The sequence below is a fragment of the Cynocephalus volans genome, chromosome 2 (assembly GCF_027409185.1).
Source record: "Cynocephalus volans isolate mCynVol1 chromosome 2, mCynVol1.pri, whole genome shotgun sequence".
Classification (NCBI taxonomy): Eukaryota; Metazoa; Chordata; class Mammalia; order Dermoptera; family Cynocephalidae; genus Cynocephalus; species Cynocephalus volans.
Genome location: NC_084461.1, coordinates 149,493,697 through 149,515,352, shown reverse-complemented (window position 1 = coordinate 149,515,352; position 21,656 = coordinate 149,493,697). Strand labels below are relative to the sequence as shown.

General features: G+C 39.9%; 1 protein-coding gene across 1 annotated transcript in view; it reads right to left on the bottom strand.

Annotated features, from left to right (window-relative positions):
• Positions 1–9,234: 9,234 nt before the first annotated feature.
• RARS1 (arginyl-tRNA synthetase 1) overlaps positions 9,235–21,656 on the bottom strand; it is a 34,626-nt gene continuing 22,204 nt past the window's right edge. The window contains exons 13-15 of the mRNA XM_063086008.1: positions 11,058–11,230; positions 10,408–10,655; positions 9,235–9,450 (exon numbers count right to left, since the gene is read on the bottom strand). Coding sequence (XP_062942078.1) covers positions 9,341–9,450; positions 10,408–10,655; positions 11,058–11,230 — 531 coding nt within the window. The 3' untranslated portion in view covers positions 9,235–9,340. The remainder of the gene's footprint in view (positions 9,451–10,407; positions 10,656–11,057; positions 11,231–21,656) is intronic.

Sequence of the window (21,656 nt, the reverse complement as noted above, 5' to 3'; positions counted from 1 at the left end):
ATGTCATGTATTCACCGTGACGGTATCATACAGAATAGTTTTGCTGCCCTAAAAATCCTCTGTGCTCCACCTATTCATCCCTCCCTCCTGTCCTCCTCCCTTGAAACCCTGGCAAAAGTATATCAGTTCCCAAACATGCTATTTTGAAAAACAATGCTTTTTTTTTTTTTTTTTAAATGGTGCCTTCGATGTCTTTTTATGCTTCCTGGCGAGGCTGAACGCTTTTCACTGAAATACCCACTTAGTTTTCAGTGACCTGGAGACCCACATTCTCAGGAGTTCTCAGCTCCCAGGTGCCTGCAGGTCTTGGTGTGATACTCAGGACTCTGTGCCCTGCAAAGATAGAGCAGATGGCATCCTTCTCAGCACACAAGGTACAGGGTTCTGGGAACTGGTGACCTTGAAGCCATGGGGATAGACAATGTCTCTGGTATGGGTACAAAGGCTGGCCTGAAATCAGGGGTGTGGTGGTGGAGGGTTGAAGAAAGGAAAAAATTTGAAAAATAGTACAGGAGAAAGAGGAGAGGAAGAGAAAGTGGAGAAGGAAATAAATGTACCTTAAGGCAAATAAGCATGAGTCCCAGCCCTGACTCTATGAGTTGTTAGCTGTGTCTTCATTGGAATAATGATATATACTTGCAAGATTGTCATAAGGATTATAGAGTCTTACAATAGGTGCTCAGTAACAGGAGTTCTTATCAAAGCTATTAAGCCAGAGCAGGTGCAGAGGGGCTTATGATGTTGACAGAGTGCCTTTGCTGCTAGATATTGGCATATCTTTACTTAACTATGCTCACAACCCCTTGGCTAAAGCAAAAACACTGGAAGAAAGAGTTTCCTGCTTCCCACCTAATCCCTTCTCTTATTTCGGTCTCCTCTTAGATTGCTGCCTGAGCCTTCCTATGATAGGCAACAATCATCCAGGCAAATCCAGCAGCAGGCAACTAAACACTAGGCCTAAGGGGTTGAAGAGACCATTTTTCCAAGGAGGAGGGTAAAGACTATTTATTGGCAAGAGTAAAAAAGACTTAATTTAAGCAGATCTTGCTGATTCAGGCCCTGATCTTAGAGTTATTCACAAAAGAAACTCTCTGGGCTGTTTCTTTACCAGGCATTATGCATTATTTTTCTGATATAGGTGTCTTAAATATTTCTAAGGGAAAAAAACTTCCTTCTATGTTCCTGATACTGAGCTAAATACTTCATTTCATATAATCTTCAGAGTAATCCTGGGGAATGAATGGGGAAGCTAATAATTGGAGAGAGGGAAGTAACTTTTCTAAGGCAGGTTATACAGCTTGTAAGTGACAACCAAAATTTGTTGAGTGTCTAGCCAGAGCTATTTCAATTATTTGTAGTAGTAGTGGCTGTAGTAGTAATAGTAGTGACTACTACTTTTGAACACTGTAGATATATATATTAACTATATATATATGTCTTCAAAAAGTTCATGGAAAGATTTATATTGTCTTTTAATTCACTTTTTTTTTTTTTTAAAGATGACCGGTAAGGGGATCTTAACCCTTGACTTGGTGTTGTCAGCACCACGCTCTCCCAAGTGAGCCAAGTGAGCCAACCAACCATCCCTATATAGGGATCCGAACCTGTGGCCTTAGTGTTATCAGCACTGCACTCTCCCAAGTGAGCCACGGGCCGGCCCCTAATTCACTCTTTTCACAAACTTTTTGAAGCACACTTGTGTGTATATATTGCTATTGTTTTTTATTTTTTGGCAGGTGGCCGGTATGGGGATCCAAATCCTTGACTTTGGTGTTACCAACACTGCACTCTAATAACTGAACTAACTGGCCAGACTGTACATTGCTATGGTTTGAATGTTTCCTCCAAAACTCATGTTGAAGCACATCTGGTGAGGGCCTTCATCCTGGTGACTGCAGAGTCCCAAGGTGGTGCAGGGCATCACATGGTGAGAGGACAAGAGCATGGTAAAGTGCTAGCTCTTTTGTTAAATTTTACTGTTGTAGCCAGAGAATTTTAGAATAAAATTTTAATGTCCTGCTTTTAAAAAAAAGTGCTAGCTCAATTCTTCCTCTTGTTATAAAGCCACCAGTTCCACTCCCATAATCCTTTAATCCATTAATCCATGAATGTATTAATTTATTCATGAGAGAAGAGCCCTCATATTCCATTCACCTCCCAAAGGCCTCACCTCTCAACACTGCCATATTTGGGATTAACACCTTGATCTTGGACTTCCCTGCCTCCAGAATTGTAATAAATAATTTATTTCTTTATAAATTATCCAGTTTCAAGTATTCCATTATAAGCAACATAAACAGACTAAAATATATATGTATATATAGTCTCATTTATCCTCCCAATGATATGCAAAGACATTAATTAGCATGTCCAAAGTCACACGCTGATAATGGGTGAGACCAGTCCATATTCAGCCTCACACATTCCACCCTTAAGCCCAGGGCTACATGGCCCTTCCTCACTATCTTAGTCTGCTCAGGCTGCCATAACAACATACCACAGACTAGGTGGCTTAAACAACAGGAATGCATTTTCTCATAGTTCTGGAGTCTGGAAGTCCAAGATCAAGGTGCCAGCATGGTTGGTTTCTGGTAAGGCCTGTCTCCTTGGCTTGTAGACAGCCACCTTGCTGCATCCTCTCATGGCTTTTCCTCTGAGTGTGTGGTGGGGATGGGGAGAGATATCTGGTATCTCTTCCTCTTTTTCTGAGTACACCAGTCCTTTCAGATCAAGACCCCACCTTTATGACCTCATTTAACCTTAAGTACTTACAGGTTCTATCTCTCAATACGGTTACACTGAGGGTTAAGGCTTTAGCATACAAATTTGGGGGTACACAATTCAGTCCATAGCACTCACTATTCTCACAGTTGGCAGGCAAGGTTAAGGCAAGCAGAGTTAAGAAACTCTTCCACAGCCAAAAAAGCAGGAAAGTAAGTAGTCGAGCGGGGTAAAAGCCCAGCTCATACTCTGTGAACTCCTTCATACCAAGGACGTATACTTCTCTTGTACACAGAGTTAGGGTGCAATAATCCGTAGGCTGATTACTTTTGCTAGTATTAACCTCACATTACCAAATCTGGCAAACTTGTAAATAGCCATTGTTGGCAAAGGTGCAGAGAAATGAGAGTTCTCATGCATTCTGCTGAGGCTGTGACATCGTACCCTCTCTTTAGGAGCCATTGAGTAATGTGTGCTGAATTTGCAAATATATGTGCACTCTTTGATTCAAAAATTCCACTTCCTGATATTTCCTAGAAGGGATGATTATGGTATATGTACAGATTTAGCTTCAAGAATCTTCACTGTGGCATCATTTGAAAACGCATAAACTAAGAAATAAGCTCTATATTCAACAATAAGGGATTAACATAAATTGCAGTAGATGCTCCTTGGCTTACAGTGTGGTTATGTCCTCATAAACCCATCATAAACTGAAAATACTGTTTAGTCAAAAATGTAGTTAATACCCCAATAAACCCATCATAAAATCAGAAAATTGTACGTTGAACAAACAATAGGTCAGGGACTGTCTGTATGTCTATAAAATGAAACACAAATCAGCTACTAAAACTGATGTTTTGGAACAATATGCAAAGCTGTGCAACAATGCCCATGACATGCTAATCAAAAGAAATATAAATTCACACACGTGCACTTGCTTGCCCACAAAAGGAACAAAGAACTGTGATATTTATAAATGAGCATTAGGATTATTGATAGCTTATTTTATTTTTCTTGCTCATCCATAGTTTCTAAATTAGTTTCATGGCAAGAGAAAAAACATTTTTTAAAAGAACAACTCTAATATTAGATCTGAACCTTATTTATTTTTTATTTATTTATTTATTTCAAAAGATGACCGGTAAGGGGATCTTAACCCTTGACTTGGTGTTGTCAGCACCACGCTCACCCAGTGAGCTAACCAGCCATCCCTATATGGGATCCGAACCTGTGGCCTTGGTGTTATCAGCACCACATTCTCCCAAGTGAGCCATGGGCTGGCCCCATCTGAACCTAATTTTGATTAAAACAATTTGGCTATCCATAGAAATGAAGGGAATGTAAGACAGATAACGAAACATTAATTTACATTCCAGCTTCAGAAAAATAGGATCCATTTTTTGTCTAATACACTGTCAAGGGGAGTGGTCTAGACAGGAAACATCTACACAAGGTTCCACCAAGACACAAAGCTGAAGTTCTGCTTTTCCGATCAGGAGCCAACTAAAGATTTATTTTGGAAAGAAAGAGAACACTTAAAAGCTAGAAGTTTCTTCAATAATTGACTCAAACTCTCAATTGAGTTTTCCCTTGATATGTGGCAAATTCTTTATACAAAACACACCAAGGAGAGTACGCTGGTCTAGAGGCTCAAGGAGGTCCAGGTTATCAGAGAGCCCTCATATACTTCTTTTCTTTCTTCTTTTAAAATAGGTTTCTAGAGCAGTTTTAGGCTTACAGCAGAACTGAGCAGAAAGTACAGAGTTCTCATATATCCCCTGCCCCTCCCCAGCCACCCCACTATCACCATCCCCCCACGATCAACAGCCTGCACCAGTGTGTACATTTGTTACAATGGATGAACCTACATCGACACAACAGTATCATATCCAAAGTCCATAGTTTACATCAGGGCGTGCTCTTGCTGTTGCACATTCTGTGGGTTTTGACAGACACAGTTCCTTTAGACTCAGTTTCCTAACTGCAGCTGGCACTCACTGGGGAAGGTAGAGACAGTGACGGACAATTTAACCAGGAGGGAAGGGAAGACTGCATCTTTGCCTGCAGTCCTTTTTAACCGAGGAAGGCAGCAGAGGGTGATCTGAGCAAACAGGTTCCTCCCCTTGCACAGAAGTCTGCATAAGGCACTCACATGGGGTTTCTGGATTCTTCCTGCCTCAGTCAGGCACCAACACAGACTTGGCCTGGCCCTCCTTGTGGCATGGTCACATGGCAGTCCACCACGATCCCAGCTGCCTGTCTAACCTCTATGTCCAGTGAAGAATTCCCTGGGGGCAGGGTCTGTCCTTCCTTTCCCCTCGCAGAATATAGGGAGAAATTCTAAATGGCTTGCCTTATGCCACAAACCTCCCTCCCTTGACAAACTAATGGCAACTCAAATTTCCTGAAAATGATGGAAATATTTGTTTACATGGTTACCTTATGCTCCCTACCAGGTTAACCGTATCTAATTTATTTAATTTCAATCTTTCTAGTCACATCTAATCTGGTTCTCAAAAGTGCTTAAAGCAGTGTTAAAACATTCCTTATGAAAGTCCTGAGTGGATCTGAATATTTTGAGATATAACCGAGACTTCTTGCTCTGGGCCTTCCCGCTACCCTTCACCCATGTTATACTGCTCCCATTTCAGCTGGGAGCTCCTTAATGTTGGAGGTGCTATGTTATCTCAGGACCCAGCAAGAAGCCAGGTGTGGGGTAGGTGCTCTGTTGATGTTTGTTGGCCATGCCTGTGTGTGTGTGGATTCAGCCAAAGCAGCAAAACAAGAAAAATGAGTCCCCTTAGACTGACTTTCACTACGGAGGAGGTTGCAATTTACAGAATGCATCTGCAGTGGTCCTTGGATCTCCTAATGAGGAAGCGCTGATATCATTGTACCCATTTCAGAAATAAGGAGTCTGAGATCCTGGGAGCTTGGACCCTTTACCCAAGGTACACAGAAGAGCTGGAAATAGGGCTGACCAGTTAGCTTACACAGGAGAGCATGGTACTGGTAACACCAGGTCACAGGTTCAGATCCCAGTACTGGCCAGATGTTCCCCACCTCCCAGCCCCCGCAAAAAAAAGGAGAGTCACAGGAAAGCTGGGAATAGAGCCCCATCTCTTGGCCTCTAATGTGTGTTACTCTGCCTCACAGACAGACACATCCTGCTCAGGCTCAGCTGGATCATGGACTCTCAGAAAGCAAACTGGGAAGTCACATGGGGCTCTGAGTGAGGGCTTCGTCCCCACAGAGCACATGGACAGACAAGACTAGGTGTGGCAGTCTGAAAAATGTCCCTCAAAGATATCAATCAGGTCTTAATTATCTTGTATGGAGAAGTGTCTTTGCAGATGTGATTAAGTGATGAGTCTTAAAACGCAGAAATTATGCTGGATTATCTGGGTGGGCCTGATATATCCCGTGCCTTGTAAGAGGGAGGAAAAGGGAGATTTCACAGACAGAAGAGAAGGCAATGTGACAGGAATGCTGGCAGCCACAAGAAGCTGGAAGAGGCAAATAGATTTTCCCGGAGAGTCTTTGGAGGAAGTTTGGCCCTGACAATATCTTGATTTTGGCCCAGTGATATTGATTTTAGACTTCTGGCCTCCAGAATTGTAACAGAATACATTTCTACTGTTTTAAAACACTGAATTAGTGATAATTTGTTACAACAGCCGTAGGAAACTAGTATGCTAGGGAATGTGGGCATAACCAACATAAAAAGAATTGTTTGCCCCATAGGGCAGAAACTGGCCACCAGCAGCATTTCCAATTCCCTTTTTGTAAGTGGTGTGAGTGTGTGTGTAGGAATTTTAGCGCTGCACAGGTTCACTGTATGGTCCAGAGAGACATTTCATAATGACAAAGAAAATAAAGTCACCAGCAAGATAAAATTAATCCCCATTGAGGATCCTATATTTGCAAATTCACCAGCTTGATGAAATTTATTTGTAACCCCCAAATCAATACTGTGGAGCCATGGACAGGCACAGAGCAGCAAAAAATCTGTCATCCAATGAAGATGCTCGCAGCTGAGGCCAAATGAAGGCAAGCTTAAGGGTCACAACCAGGGCCCTTAGACCTGAATGAGATTAAAGATTATCTGAAGCCAAACTGGCTTGTTTTCTTTGTTTTCCCAAAGAGTAGCATATTAAAAACAGGATAATCAGAGCTTTACTATTTCCTAAGAAAAAGCTTCTGACATTATATTATCTAATAATATTTATGTTTCTGTAAAGTATGTATGGTAAGACAATGTTTTACAGATAAAATCAGGTATAGTTATGGTCTCAGGAAGCTGAATGTCTGATTTGTTAGCATATGAACTAACCAAGAGCTTTGGTTAATTTAACATACCCCATAGTCTTTTTCATTATTTTCTCCTACATCTCATTGAATCCTGTTTTTTTTTTGGTTTTTTTTGTTTTTGTTTTTTTTTTTGTCTTTTTCATGACCAGTACTCAGCCAGTGAGTGTACCGGCCATTCCTATATAGGATCCGAACCCGCGGCGGGAGCGTTGCCGCGCTCCCAGCGCCGCACTCTCCCGAGTGCACCACAGGCTCGGCCCTGAATCCTGTTTTTAAGTTACAAAATGTCCCAGATCTTCTGACCCATGAATTCTACTGTCTAGGTGGAGTGTCTCTGCAGTCAGTAGACTAAAAGGAAACTGCTTAGTTTTCTCATGTTTGTTGGAGGGAGCAGTAATCTAACGTGGACACATCAGACTTTTACATACCAGTTTTGTCTAAATTAGGGCTATCATTAGATGCCGTTACTCATTAATAGCATCTGTAAGGTTCTTTTGAGCTTGGTGGCCCTTGGAAACAGCATGGTACGTTAGGGTTCATGTTTATTAAGCATTTTTCTATTGTTAGTTTTTAAATAATTGGTTATACATATTCATGGAATACAAAGCTGTCACCACCTGTGTCCAAGATGTGATCAGAGCAATTCTATCAGCATGCCCATGACCACAAATTGCCATTATTCTCCATGTCCCCCACTCAACCTCTCCCTGACCTCCCTCCTCCCCAGGTAATCCTAGGTTTGTTCTCTCCCTCTGCCAGTCCAAAGCACCACGTGGTCTTTCCTTCTTTCTCTTAGCTCCCACATATGAGTGAGGACATGCAGTATTTTTCCCTCTGTGCCTGGCTTATTTCACTCAACATAATTTTCTCCAATCTCATACATATTGCTGCGAATGGCAGAATTTCATTTTTTATGGCTGAGTAGTATTCCATAGTGTATATATATATATACCACATCTTCCTTATTCAGTCATCTGTTGATGGACATTTAGGTTGGTTCCATATCTTGGCTGTTGTAAAGAACTGTGATGAACATGGGAGTGTACGTATCCCTTTGACATGATTTCCATTCCTTTGGGTATATACCTAAAAGTGGGATTGCTAGATTATATACTAGATCTGTAACTGCTTGAAAATTCTCTATACTGTTTTCCATAGTGGCTGTACTAATTTACAGTCCCACCAGCAGTGTAAGAGAGTTCTTCTCTCTCCACTTCCTTGCCAGTATTTGTTATTCAGCGTTTTTGATTATAGCCAGTCTAACTGGAGAGCTTTTTTTGCTGTTTTTTGGTGGCTGGCTGGTATGAAGATATGAACTTTTGACCCTGGTGTTATCAGCACCATGCTCTAACCAACCGAACTAATCAGCCGGCTCTGTGTTAGCTTCTTTACATGAATTCTCATTTCATTTTTAATTTGTTGGGAGAGTCCATTGATTACTGACTCAGCAATTATTGCCGTAAGCCCTTCTCCTGCAATCCTGCTTGCTGCCACCAGCAATCTCCACCTTCTGTCTTGCTAAAAGAACTCCAATTTCATGAAGTGAGACAATATGTCAACCACAGGGGGTCAATCTTGATTGGTCTAAGCAAATCATGGCACTCTTGTCCTTCTTAGCTTAGCTATTCATGCTTTCTAGCTTCCCTTGCAACTTGGATTGGCACATAACCAATGAGATGCTAAAAGTTAATCTGCAGATTCAAGAAAATTTCCAGTCTGTTAAGTTTTCTTGCTCCCTTCCCTTGAACACAGGTCTGTTACACTGCTGATGTCATCTTTTGCTAAAATGAAAAGAGCTTGAATTTGAGAGTTAGACACCACACGAGTATGAATCTTGACTTTGTTCCTGAGCAATCCAGGACAAGTTACTTATTTCTGTGGAGGCTGTTTTTTCCCTTATAAAACAGGGATAAGTATCTACCAAAGAACAATGGAATGAGGAATAAATGGGACAATGAAGGAATGTAACGTTCTTTGGGCCTACAGTAGGGCTCAATAAATGGGATTCTTTATCTAATTAATAAAAACATATCCCTACAAACCAATAAACTCTCTCACTGTGGTACACAAATCTTATTTATGTTACTCCACTAAGTCATTCTGGTTTAATGCTCAGCAAGAAATAAGTAGATTTGTGAAAGTGATTTTTTTCTTTTTAGAACTCCAGTTTTTAGAGATAAAGAACCACATTTTGCATAGTAGACAAATTTTCTTTACTTGTTTTTGTATCCACATGATTGTAAAAAAACAAACAGTGCTAATGGCCACTTTGGTAAAAACACACAGTGTTCAAACCTAAGAAGGATTACATCCTTTGGACAGGTTTTATTCCCAGGATATCAAACCCCTTGGCCATGACAGCAGCTACTGCTTCACAAAGTAGCATACGCCACATGTTCACCTTCAATACTTTTCCTGAGAGGACAGAAAAAAGAAGATATTAACTTGTTTCTCTTTTTGAAAATCATTACTAAAGAACTTATGTAACATAGATTTCTTCTGGATTTTACTTAGAAGTAAACAGGCCCAACCCATACATGTTTTGGGGCTTTAACTAGAATCACTTTCACCTTATAAAGAGGGATGATCCAAAAAATAAAGGCATTTCTGTGTCAAGAGATCTGTTTTTAACTGATAATTAAGATAAGAGATACAAGGTCTGCAGCTATTAGAACTATAAATTTTGGGCCAGCCCGTGGCTCACTTTGGAGAGCGTGGTGCTAACAACACCAAGTCAAGGGTTAAGATCCCCTTACCGGTCATCTTAAAAAAAAAAAAAAACCTGTAAATTTTATCTTTCTTTTTTAAATTCAGAGTTCTTTCCTAGGCCTTATGCTCTGAAATAATTAAACCTTAATATTAGTGAGTTTTTTCCCCCCACTAAAGTTTCAGTTCTCAGGCATGACCCTCACAAATGCCTACTTGCCTTGCAACACATTAATTCAGTCTACTTCATTAACTATGTAACATGATGGACAGCAGAAAGCTAAAGGTAAGAAAAGATATCAATTGTTTTCCAAGGGTAGTTTCCATTATCAAGAACACTCAGATTCATTCTGGGACCCTTAGACACACTGCTTTTGTTGGAAATATCCTATCCCCAGTGGTCTTGGAATTGTTTTCTTTGGAGTCTTAAGGTTCTATCCCATGTGCCCAAGAGTGAAAAAATAGACTAAATGGGCAGAATTCCATTTCTGCTTTTATTAGCACTAGTTCAAATTTGTCTATTATGTATGATTTGGATCACTGCGCAACTGTTTGGAAAAAAGAGGGGGTTTCCATGAATAAAACAAATCTGAAAACCTCCCCCACCCAATTTAAATGCCTAGATGGTGCCCCATCCCCAATATGTCCACTAAGTGAGACACTTACCAGTCTGTCGATCTTTCTCTACACAATAGCAGCTATCATAGAACTCTGTGAAAGTAGTTGCCAGCTCATAGATATAGTCACAGAGAGTATGGAGAAATAAGTCATCTAAAATCTTTTGCAGAATCTCAGGGAACCGTAAAATGCACCGGCCTAGTTTCCATTCCTTCTCATGGTCCAAAATGATCTTGGTCTCTCGAGCAGCTTTCTGGATCATCTCTTCATCAATATTGGCCAGACGTGCAATAGACCTGAGAAATCAGGCAATCACATTGCTCCCTTTCATTAGGCATGCTCATTCTTTTCCACTCAAAAACACATAAGTGACTGATGTAAATCAGAAATTACCATCAATTAAAAAGAAATTCTTATAAAATGGATGAAGTATTTTATTACAGAGCATACTATTAGGCAAGACTAATAATCTGGTCTTAAGCATTTTGTTACACTGAAAACAGGAATATAATTCTTTTGGTGGTCAGCTGACACCTCCCCGGTATTTAAATCAAGAATAACTGCCAGAATAAACAGGGGCAGGCTTAGGAATTCTGGTATAACTGAAATTCTAGAAGAGGATGCTTGCACACAGTAAAATAAGCCAGGAAAACACATTTTGGAGCAACTAAAATAACACAAAGTCTATCTACTATTACCTGATTCTAGTGAAGGCATATAGCAAGTAAGCAGCGGTGTTTCCTCTGTCATCTAGCATTTTGTCAAAGGAGAAGATGTAGTCATTCAATCGGTTGTGGGAAAGGTCAGCATATTTGATACAGCCATAAGCAACAGATGTCTGAGCAGCCTTCAATTCCTCTGCAGTTAAGACCTTTGGGAAAAACACAACAATACTTCATAGCTTACTGACCACTGATTCTGGCCTGGTGTTTCACAGACAGAAGACTGGGGTAGGGAGCATCTAATGATGCTCTCTTATCAATAAACTTTAGTAAATATTGACATTGAGGTAGAATGACATGGGCCAATGTACGAAGAGAATAATGAAAATATAAAACTCAACTGTGCACAACAAAACAATGCTTCTATGAGAAACCTGACTTGTAAAAATATCAAGTATCAGCATGAATACTTTCCTTTAATGTATTCAGTAGACATAAAACCAAAAGCACTAATGATTAGCTTATATTCACTTCATACCATAAACATTATGAGGTTACAGGAAACACAGTAATATAGTAAAAGTAAAAAATTATCAAGTAAGTAACTGAAATCAACAGTTTATCAAGAGTGAAAGAAAGAACTCATGCATTCTTTTGTAATATTTGGTCATGTATTCTGCAGATTAGTCCACAAATGATTAAAGCAGCTAGTTAAAAGCTGGGTAAAATACATAAAACAACCATTCAAAGTCAGTGGAGAGCATCAACACAAGCAAAATTTGAGGGGCTATAATTCTCAGGAGAAGGGAAACAAAGGAAATGAATTCCATACTCACTTGGCTTTTTCCCTGAGAGCATTTTCCAAATCACTATATGGTGGACAAGGGGGACAAAAGCCAAGCAGAAAGAAGTGGTTTTATTGGGGCAAGAAGAGTTCAGAGTATGGGGGCTACTAAGGAAGCAAATACAAAATCCCCAAGAGGAGGGAACCACAAAGGAATGAAAAACTCTTTGAACAATTTTCTTTCAAATTGTCATATGGCTGGCAAGCACATAGCAAGACTCCCAAAAAAATCTAGCAGGAAAGAGCGATGGGGTGATTAAAGAGCTGAGCAGAGATTTCAGTAGCTGTGTAATGCTGGGCAGTACCAGTAGCAGCAAGGTGGAAGGGTGCTTTTAGAAAACACCCCAGTGAACCAAAGGGCCATATTTTAGGAGTAAGGACCTTACCCTAGCAGTAAAGGTAAAATTGGAAGAGTTCAACACTAACAAAGCCTGAGACCAACATTGACAGGACCAAGGTAATTAACTGATAAGCTATCTGCCAGCTACAAAAAAACTGTCTCTCGGGGAGATAACCTCAGCCAGAACCTTTGTAATTTTTCAATCACAATGTCCAGCATCTAATAACAGATGAAGCTTCCTAAAAGCAAGATGAAATGACTAAACACTAAGCTGGGGGTGGGGGGGATGGGGGGGTCAGTAGGGAGGGGGAAAACGATTTACTTTAAAAATATTTATTAGTGAGAAGTAGAAAAAATAGTAACTTTACAGTGGAGAAAACTGAACATTATCACCTTAACCAAGTGATTAAAAGTAGTATTGCCAATCATGAGACTTATCAACATCATGTGCCTCCTGAAATGAACTGAGAAGGACTCTACATCTACTCTTGCCAAGACTGCATAACCTGAATTTAATCATGAGGAAATATCAGACAAATCCAACTAAGACGGATTCTACAAAATAACTGACCAATACTCTTCAAAAGTGTAAAGGTCATAAAAAGTCAAAGAAAGACCAAGGAGACATGACAACTAAATGCAACATGTTATCTTGGAATGGATCCTGAACTAGGAAAACAACAACATTAGTGAGACCAATAGTGAAACTTGGATGAGATGAGTTAAGTACTGTATCAACATAAATTTTCTGATTTTGATCATCATACTCTAGCTGTGTAAGATATTAGTATTTGGGGAAGCTAAGTAAAGGACATAAAAAATTCTTTATAATATTTTGCAACTTTTTAATGTCTAAAATTATTTTTAAATGAAAAGTTAAAAGAAAACTATGATTAACATGTTCAAAAAAGAGAAAAAGAAACAAAATTAGATGAAAAGATATAAGATTTCAACAGATATCTTGAATACAGAACAGCAAAATGTAATATCTGAAGTAGAAAATATTCAAAATGAAGCAAAGAGAAAGAAAAAAAATCAGAGCATAACGAGACACATGGGACACAGTCAAAAGTTTTCAGTATAATATATGTACTTGGAATTCCAAAAAAAAACCAGAATAAATAAAAGAAGTAATATCTGAAGATATGATCAAGAATTTTCCTAAACCAATGAAAGAATTCAACCCATAGATTTAGGAAGCTCTACAATCCTCGCAAGCAGGGTAAATACAAAAGAAAGAAGCAGACAAAAACGACTCCCCAAAACCATACTTAGGCATTTTTTAATCGAAATACTAAAAACAAAGCCTAAAAAAAATACTAATAGTAGTGAGAAAAACATACACATCTTCAAAGGAGCAAGAACAAAACTTACAAGTGATTTTCAAAAGAAACTATGGAAGCTAGAAGGCAATGGAATGCCATCTTTAAAATGTTGAAAGAAAACAGCTGCCAAAGTTGAATTTTTTCTTTTTTTTTTTTGACAGCTGGCCTGTAAGGGGATCCAAATCCTTGACCTCAGTTTTCCCAGCTCTCCAATCCAAACTAGAATTCTATACCACTAAAAACATCATTCAAAACTGAAGGTGACAAAGACACTTTCAGACAAATGCTGACAGAATTTGTCACCAGCAGACATTGCTATGAAAACATACTAAAGGAGATCTTCAGACTGAAGGAAAATAGTCCTGGATGGAAGCAAAAAAAAAAAAAAAAAAAAAATTTGCAGGAAGGAATAAAGTACACGGGAAAGAGTGAATAAGTGGATAAATATAAATAAATATTGATGGCTTAAAGCAAAGATAAAAATTTTATTTTATTTTATTTTATTTATTTATTTATTTATTTTTTGTCTTTTTCATGACCGGTGCTCAGCCAGTGAGTGCACTGGCCATTCCTATATAGGATCCGAACCCGTGGTGGGAGCGTTGCCACGCTCCCAGAGCAGCACTCTCCCGAGTGCACCATGGGCTCGGCCCCAAAGGTAAAAATTTTAAAATTAAAAATGGGCAAAAGACTTGAATAGATCCTTCACAAAAGATGAGTATCTAAATGGCTGATAAGCACTTCTTCAAGATGGCGATGGCTGTGGCGGTTGGCGCGGAGTAGCTGAGGTGGAAAAGGCGGCCACTGGGCCTTAGGCAGCCGGGAAACTTGTGGACCTTCCTCTTTCCGTCTCTTAAGGGAGGACCGCCACTGGTGACCGGTCGTGGGGGCTGACCGCCACTTTGCCCTTGGAAGGAGAGGCTGCCTCGTTTACAGGCAACAGCTTTGAAGTGTGGAGCAGGAAAAGAACTGTTTCTTAGCTACAAAAGCGAGTCTCTAAACAGGGAACACGGCGCCGGGGCTGCTGTTGATGCAGTCAGGATCCCGGAGGCTGGGGCCGCACTGAAGGCGGCCAGCTGCCCTATTCAGGATTCGAGGTTTCAGGCCGGCATAAAAGAAGATTCCTGGGAGCGCCCGAGCTGCACCGCAGGACCGACTGAGCAGCCAGAGGCGGCAGCGGCCGAGAATGGAGACGGCGACAAAGCAGAGGCAGAGAGGGAGCCACCCGACCCGGCACAGCCCTGTGAGTGACCCCCGACCAGGCCCTGCTTGGGGGGCAGACGCCCGTCCGGCTTCTGCCTGCCCCACCAGGCCACTCACTGCCCCCGGGGCTGCCTCCATTTTCTCAGGTGGTGGCAGCTCCGGCCTGGCTCGGCCAAGACTGTCCTCCTCCCCCGACTTGGCTCCTCACTGAGCCCTCCCACCTGCTTGACCCGGTGCGGGGCTTCCCGGGGCCTGCAGGCCGGCCACCCCTCCCACTCTCTCTGCGGTTATCTGGCGGGGCTGGTGGTATGGGGCGTCCCCAGCCAGCATCGGGAGGGCAAGGAAGTATGGGCTGGGCCGACTGTCACTCCACCGCACCCTGGGCTCCGGCCCCTGGTAAACTTCCTGTTACTGGGAGGCAGATACCATCTCTGCGGCCACCAGTTCGGAAAAACGCCTAACCGATTTCTGGTTAGGAATAGTGTGGTTGGAGAGTTCCCAAGTCCGCTTGAACCTGCCACAGAGCTGACTGCGGGCGGACACCGGACTTGGTCCGTGCCGGGGGGATACAAAGGCGAACTGTGTGCTGCGGGCACCTCCCCCGAGGAGCTCACGCTCTGGTGTGGGAGATAAGACAAGTACACAAATAACCGCGATACCAGGAAGAAGGTGATAAGTCCCGAGAAAGATCTACACAGTGCTACAAAGGCACCCAGAGCGACTGGTTGTCTGTGCCTAGCAGAAACCTGGTAGACTTCCTGGGCGAGACGGTGCCAAGCAGGGTCTTGAAAGCCCAGCTGATAGACGAGGGTTGCAGAAGACATGTCCCAGCCCAGCCCAGTGCAGACAGAGCGGGGAGACGTCCGGCTAGGGAGGCGGAGACTCGACAGAAACCACACACCCTGTGGGGTCGCCACTGCACGATCCAATAGCCCGGGCCAGAGTGCATGGAACAGGGAGAAGTCCTGCACGGGAAGTGAAAGCTCAGCAGAGACCACACACCCTGCAGTACCGCCCCATGATCCAGCAGCCCAGCAGAGTCCAAGCTGACCAGAGAGGTCAATACAAAAAATCAAGAAAGTACACCACCAAAAGTTAATAAATCTCAAACTCTAGATCCTATAGAACAAGAAGCCCTTGAAATGACTCACAAGGAATTTCAAGTGATAATTCTAAGGAAACTGAATGAGATACAAGAAAACTCAGTTAGACATCATGATGAAATGAAGAAAAGTATACAGGACCTGAAAGAAGAAATGTACAAGGAAATCAATGTCCTGAAAAAAAATGTAGCAGAACTTGCTGAACTGAAGAAGTTATTCAGCGAAATAAAAAACACAACAGAGAGTTTAACCACCAGGCTTGTCAAAGTTGAAGAGAGAACCTCTGAACTTGAAGATGGGCTGTTCGAAATAACACAAGCAGACAAAAAGAAAGAAAAAAGAATCAAAAACACTGAAGAAAATCTGAGAGAGATATCAGACAACCTTAAGCGTTCAAATATCTGAGTCATGGGTATTCCAGAAGGGGAGGAAAATGGAGACTGCATTGAAAACACATTCAACAAAATAGTGGCAGAAAACTTCCCAGGTATAGGAAAAATCACAGATCTTCAGATCCAGGAAGCTCAACGATCTCCAAACGTATTCAACCCAAAAAGGCCTTCTCCAAGACATGTCATAGTCAAATTGGCAAAACTCAGAGACAAAGAGAGAATCTTAAAAGCTGCAAGAGAGAAGCATCAAATCACCTATAACGGAGCCCCAATCAGGTTAACATCAGACTTTTCATCACAAACCCTAAAAGCTAGAAAGGAATGGGATGATATTTTCAAAATACTAAAATACAAAGATTGCCAGCCAAGAATACTCTACCCTGCAAGACTATCCTTCCGAAATGAAGGGCAAATAGTATATTTCCCAGACAAACAAAAACTGCAGGAGTTCACTACCACATGACCACCCTTACAAGAAATCCTCAAGGGAGTACTGGGTCAGGTTCCTGAAAAATAGCTACTACTGCCATAAAAACCCAAGAAAAATCTAAACCAACTAGTACAATAAAAATGGCATTCATGAAGAGAAAACAAGCTAACAAAAACACTATCTACAACCTAAGGAACCAACAAACACAGAAAACAAACAGTAAATCAGAAAGCAAGGAACAAAAGACACCTAAGACAACCAAACAACAATCAACAAAATGCTAGGAATAAATCAACACCTTTCAATAACAACTCTTAATGTAAAAGGCTTAAATTCCCCAATCAAAAGACACAGACTGGCTGACTATATGCAGGACCCAACTATATGCTGCCTACAAGAGACCCACCTCACCCATAAAGATTCACATAGACTAAGAGTGAAAGGATGGAAAAAGATTTACCATGCAAACAGAAAAGAAAAATGAGCTGGAGTAGCTATTCTTATATCTGACAAAATAGACTTTAAACTGAAAACCATAAAAAGAGACAATGAGGGACACTACTTAATGATAAAAGGACTGATCCATCAAGAAGACATAACAATCATAAATATGTACGCACCCAATGTTGGAGCAGCCAGATTTATAAAACAAACTCTATTAGACCTAAAGAAGGAAATAGACACTAATACCATAATAGCAGGGGACCTGAACACTCCACTGTCAATATTAGACAGATCATCTAGGCAAAGAATCAGTAGAGAAACACAAGATCTAAACAAGACTCTAGACCAATTGGAATTGGCAAATATCTACAGAACATTCCATCCAACAACCTCAGAATATTCATTCTTCTCATCAGCACATGGATCATTCTCCAGGATAGATCACATATTAGGTCACAAATCAAGTCTCAATAAATTCAAAAAAATTGGAATTATCCCATGTATTTTCTCAGACCACAATGGATTAAAACTAGAAATTAACAACAAACAAAACTCTGGAAACTATACAAACACATGGAAATTAAACAGCATTCTACTTAATGACATATGGGTCCAAGAAGAAATCAAGCAGGAAATCAAAAAATTTCTTGAAACTAATGAAAACAATGATACATCATACCAAAACCTGTGGGATACTGCAAAAGCAGTATTAAGGGGGAAATTTATTGCATTAAATGCTCACCTCAGAAGAATGGAAAGATGGCAAGTGAACAACCTAACACTTCACCTTAAAGAACTAGAAAAACAAGAACAATCCAAACCTAAAGTTAGCAGACGGAAAGAAATCATTAAGATCAGAGCAGAACTGAATGAAATTGAAACCAAAAAAACAATACAAAAGATCAATGAATCAAAAAGTTGGTTTTTTGAAAAGATAAATAAAATTGACAAACCATTAGCATGGCTAACAAAAAAAGAAGAGAGAAGACTCAAATAACAAAAATTAGAAATGAAAAAGGCAATAGTACAACTGATTCATCTGAAATACAAAGAATCATTCGAGACTACTATAAACAACTATACGCCAACAAATTTGAAAATCTGGAGGAAATGGATAAATTTCTGGACACACACAAGCTCTCAATACTGAACCATGAAGATGTAGAAAATTTGAACAGACCAATAACAATAAAGGAGATTGAAGCTGTTATCAGAAGGCTCCCAACAAAGAAATGCCCAGGACCAGATGGATTCACAGCAGAATTTTACCAAACATTCAAAGAGGAATTGACCCCGATTCTTTACAAACGATTCCAAAAGACTGAAACAGACGCAAATCTCCCAAACTCATTCTATGAAGCAAACATCATCCTGATACCAAAACCAGGTAAAGATATAACCAAAAAAGAAAACTACAGGCCGATATCCTTGATGAATATAGATGCAAAAATCCTCACTAAAATACTAGCAAACAGAATACAGCAACACATACGTAAAATTATTCACCACGATCAAGTGGGATTCATCCCAGGGATGCAAGGTTGGTTCAACATACACAAATCAATAAATGTGATACACCATATTAATAAACTCAAACACAAGGACCATATGATCGTCTCTATAGATGCTGCAAAAGCATTTGATAAAGTTCAGCACTCATTCATGACAAAGACCCTCTATAAGTTAGGTATAGAGGGAAAGTATCTCAACATAATTAAAGCCATATATGACAAACCCACTGCCAATATCATCCTGAATGGGGAAAAGCTGAAAGCTTTTCATTTAAGAAGAGGAACTAGACAAGGATGCCCACTCTCACCACTCCTATTCGACATAGTGTTGGAAGTACTAGCCAGAAGAATCAGAGAAAAGAAGGAAATAAACGGCATCCAGATTGGAAAAGTTGAAGTCAAACTGTCCCTCTTTGCAGATGTCATGATCCTATATATCGAACAGCCTAAAACCTCTACAAAATAACTCTTGGAATTGATAAATGATTTCAGCACAGTAGCAGGATACAAAATCAACACACAAAAATCAGTAGCAATTCTTTTCTCCAATAGTGAACATGCAGAACGAGAAATCAAGAAAGCCAGCCCATTTACAATAGCCACCAAAAAAATAAAATACTTAGGAACTGAGTTAACCAAGGAGGTGAAAAATCTCTATAATGAGAACTACAAACCACTGCTGAGAGAAATTAGAGAGGATACAAGAAGATGGAAAGATATCCCATGCTCTTGGATTGGAAGAATCAACATAGTGAAAATGTCCATACTAGCCAAAGTGATATACAAATTCAATGCAATCCCCATCAAAATTCCAAAGACATTTTTCTCAGAAATGGAAAAACTATCCAGACATTCATATGGAATAATAAAAGACCACGCATAGCCAAAGCAATGCTGAGCAAAAAAAAAATAAAGCTGGAGGCATAACACTACCTGACTTTAAGCTATACTACAAAGCTATAATAACCAAAACAGTATGGTACTGGCATAAAAACAGACACACTGATCAATGGAATAGAATAGAGAATCCAGAAATCAACCCACACACTTACTTCCATCTGATCTTTGACAGAAGCACCAAGCCTATTCACTGGGGAAGGGACTGCCTCTTCATCAAATGGTGCTGGGATAACTGGATATCCATATGCAGGAGAATGAAACTAGACCCACACCTCTCACCATATACTAAAATCAACTCAAAATGGATTAAGGATTTAAATATACACCCTGAAACAATAAAACTTCTTAAAGAAAACATAGGAGAAACACTTCAGGAAATAGGACTGGACACAGACTTCATGAATACGACACCAAAAGCACGGGCAACCAAAGGAAAAATAAACAAATGGGATTATATCAAACTAAAAAGCTTCTGCACAGCAAAAGAAACAATTAAAAGAGTTAAAAGACAACCAACAGAGTGGGAGAAAATATTTGCAAAATATACACTGACAAAGGATTAATATCCAGAATATATAAGGAACTCAAACAACTTTTCAAGAAAAAAACAAGCAACCCAATTAAAAAATGGGCAAAAGAGCTAAGTAGGCATTTCTCTAAGGAAGATATCCAAATGGCCAACAGACATATGAAAAAATGCTCAACATCACTCAGCATCTGGGAAATGCAAATCAAAACCACTCTGAGATACCATCTAACCCCAGTTAGGATGGCTAAAATCCAAAAGACTCGGAACGATAAATGCTGGCGAGGTTGTCGAGAAAAAGGAACTCTCATACATTGTTGGTGGGACTGCAAAATGGTGCAGCCTCTATGGAAAATGGTATGGAGGTTCCTCAAACAATTGCAGATAGATCTACCATACGACCCAGCTATCCCACTGTTGGGAATATACCCAGAGGAATGGAAATCATCAAGTCGAAGGTATACCTGTTCCCCAATGTTCATTGCAGCACTCTTTACAATAGCCAAGAGTTGGAACCAGCCCAAATGTCCATCATCAGATGAGTGGATACGGAAAATGTGGTACATCTACACAATGGAATACTACTCAGCTATAAAAACGAATGAAATACTGCCATTTGCAACAACATGGATGGACCTTGGGAGAATTATATTAAGTGAAATAAGTCAGGCACAGAAAGAGAAATACCACATGTTCTCACTTAACGGTGGGAGCTAAAAATCAATATATAAATTCACACACACACACAAAACCGGGGGGGGGGGGCGGGGAAGAAGATATAACAATCACAATTACTTGAAGTTGATACGACAAGCAACCAGAGGGGACATTGGTGGGGGGGAGGGGGGAGGGAGGAGGGAGGGAGATTTTGGTGATGGGCAACAATAATCAGCCACAATGTATATCGACAAAATAAAATTTAAAAAATAAATAAATAAATAAATAAATAAATAAATAAAAAATAGATAAATAAATAAAGTATAGAAATGAATACTGGGAAGAAAAGATAGTAAAGGTTTTTGTTTTATGAAGTGTCAAATTTTGTGCTATGCAAATATGGTATTTACTAAGCTGGTGCGTTTTTTTGTGTTCCCCTATACTTTTAAAATAGAATTTCTGACACTACACCTAAAGAGATTAATAGATGAATAATGGTTTGGAAGAGCAAGTTTCAGAAAATAGAAGCAGCTTTGTTTTGAATTCACTTGTTTTGAACAGAACTATTTACTGACTGACCATACTTTCCTACATATGTATTATGCAAAACCTTTTATGTTCCAATAAATATGTGCCCTTTCTCTGGGACCAATGTAATCTTCTACAGAATCTCTTACCTATTATTCTCAGAAAGTCAGATCACGTCATGATTTGACCATGACAAAAACCTGCCATAGTATTGTATATCCTCATTTATAGCAAAAATAAATTTTACACATTAACAAAAAAAATTTAAAAAATAATAAAATAATAAATAAATAAATAAATAAATAAATTAATTAATTAAATAAATAGCTGATAAGCTTAAAAACAGTACTCAACAGCATTATTCATCAGGGAAATGCAAATTTCAACCACAATGAGATGCCACTGCACACTCATTAGAAAGGCTAAAACTTA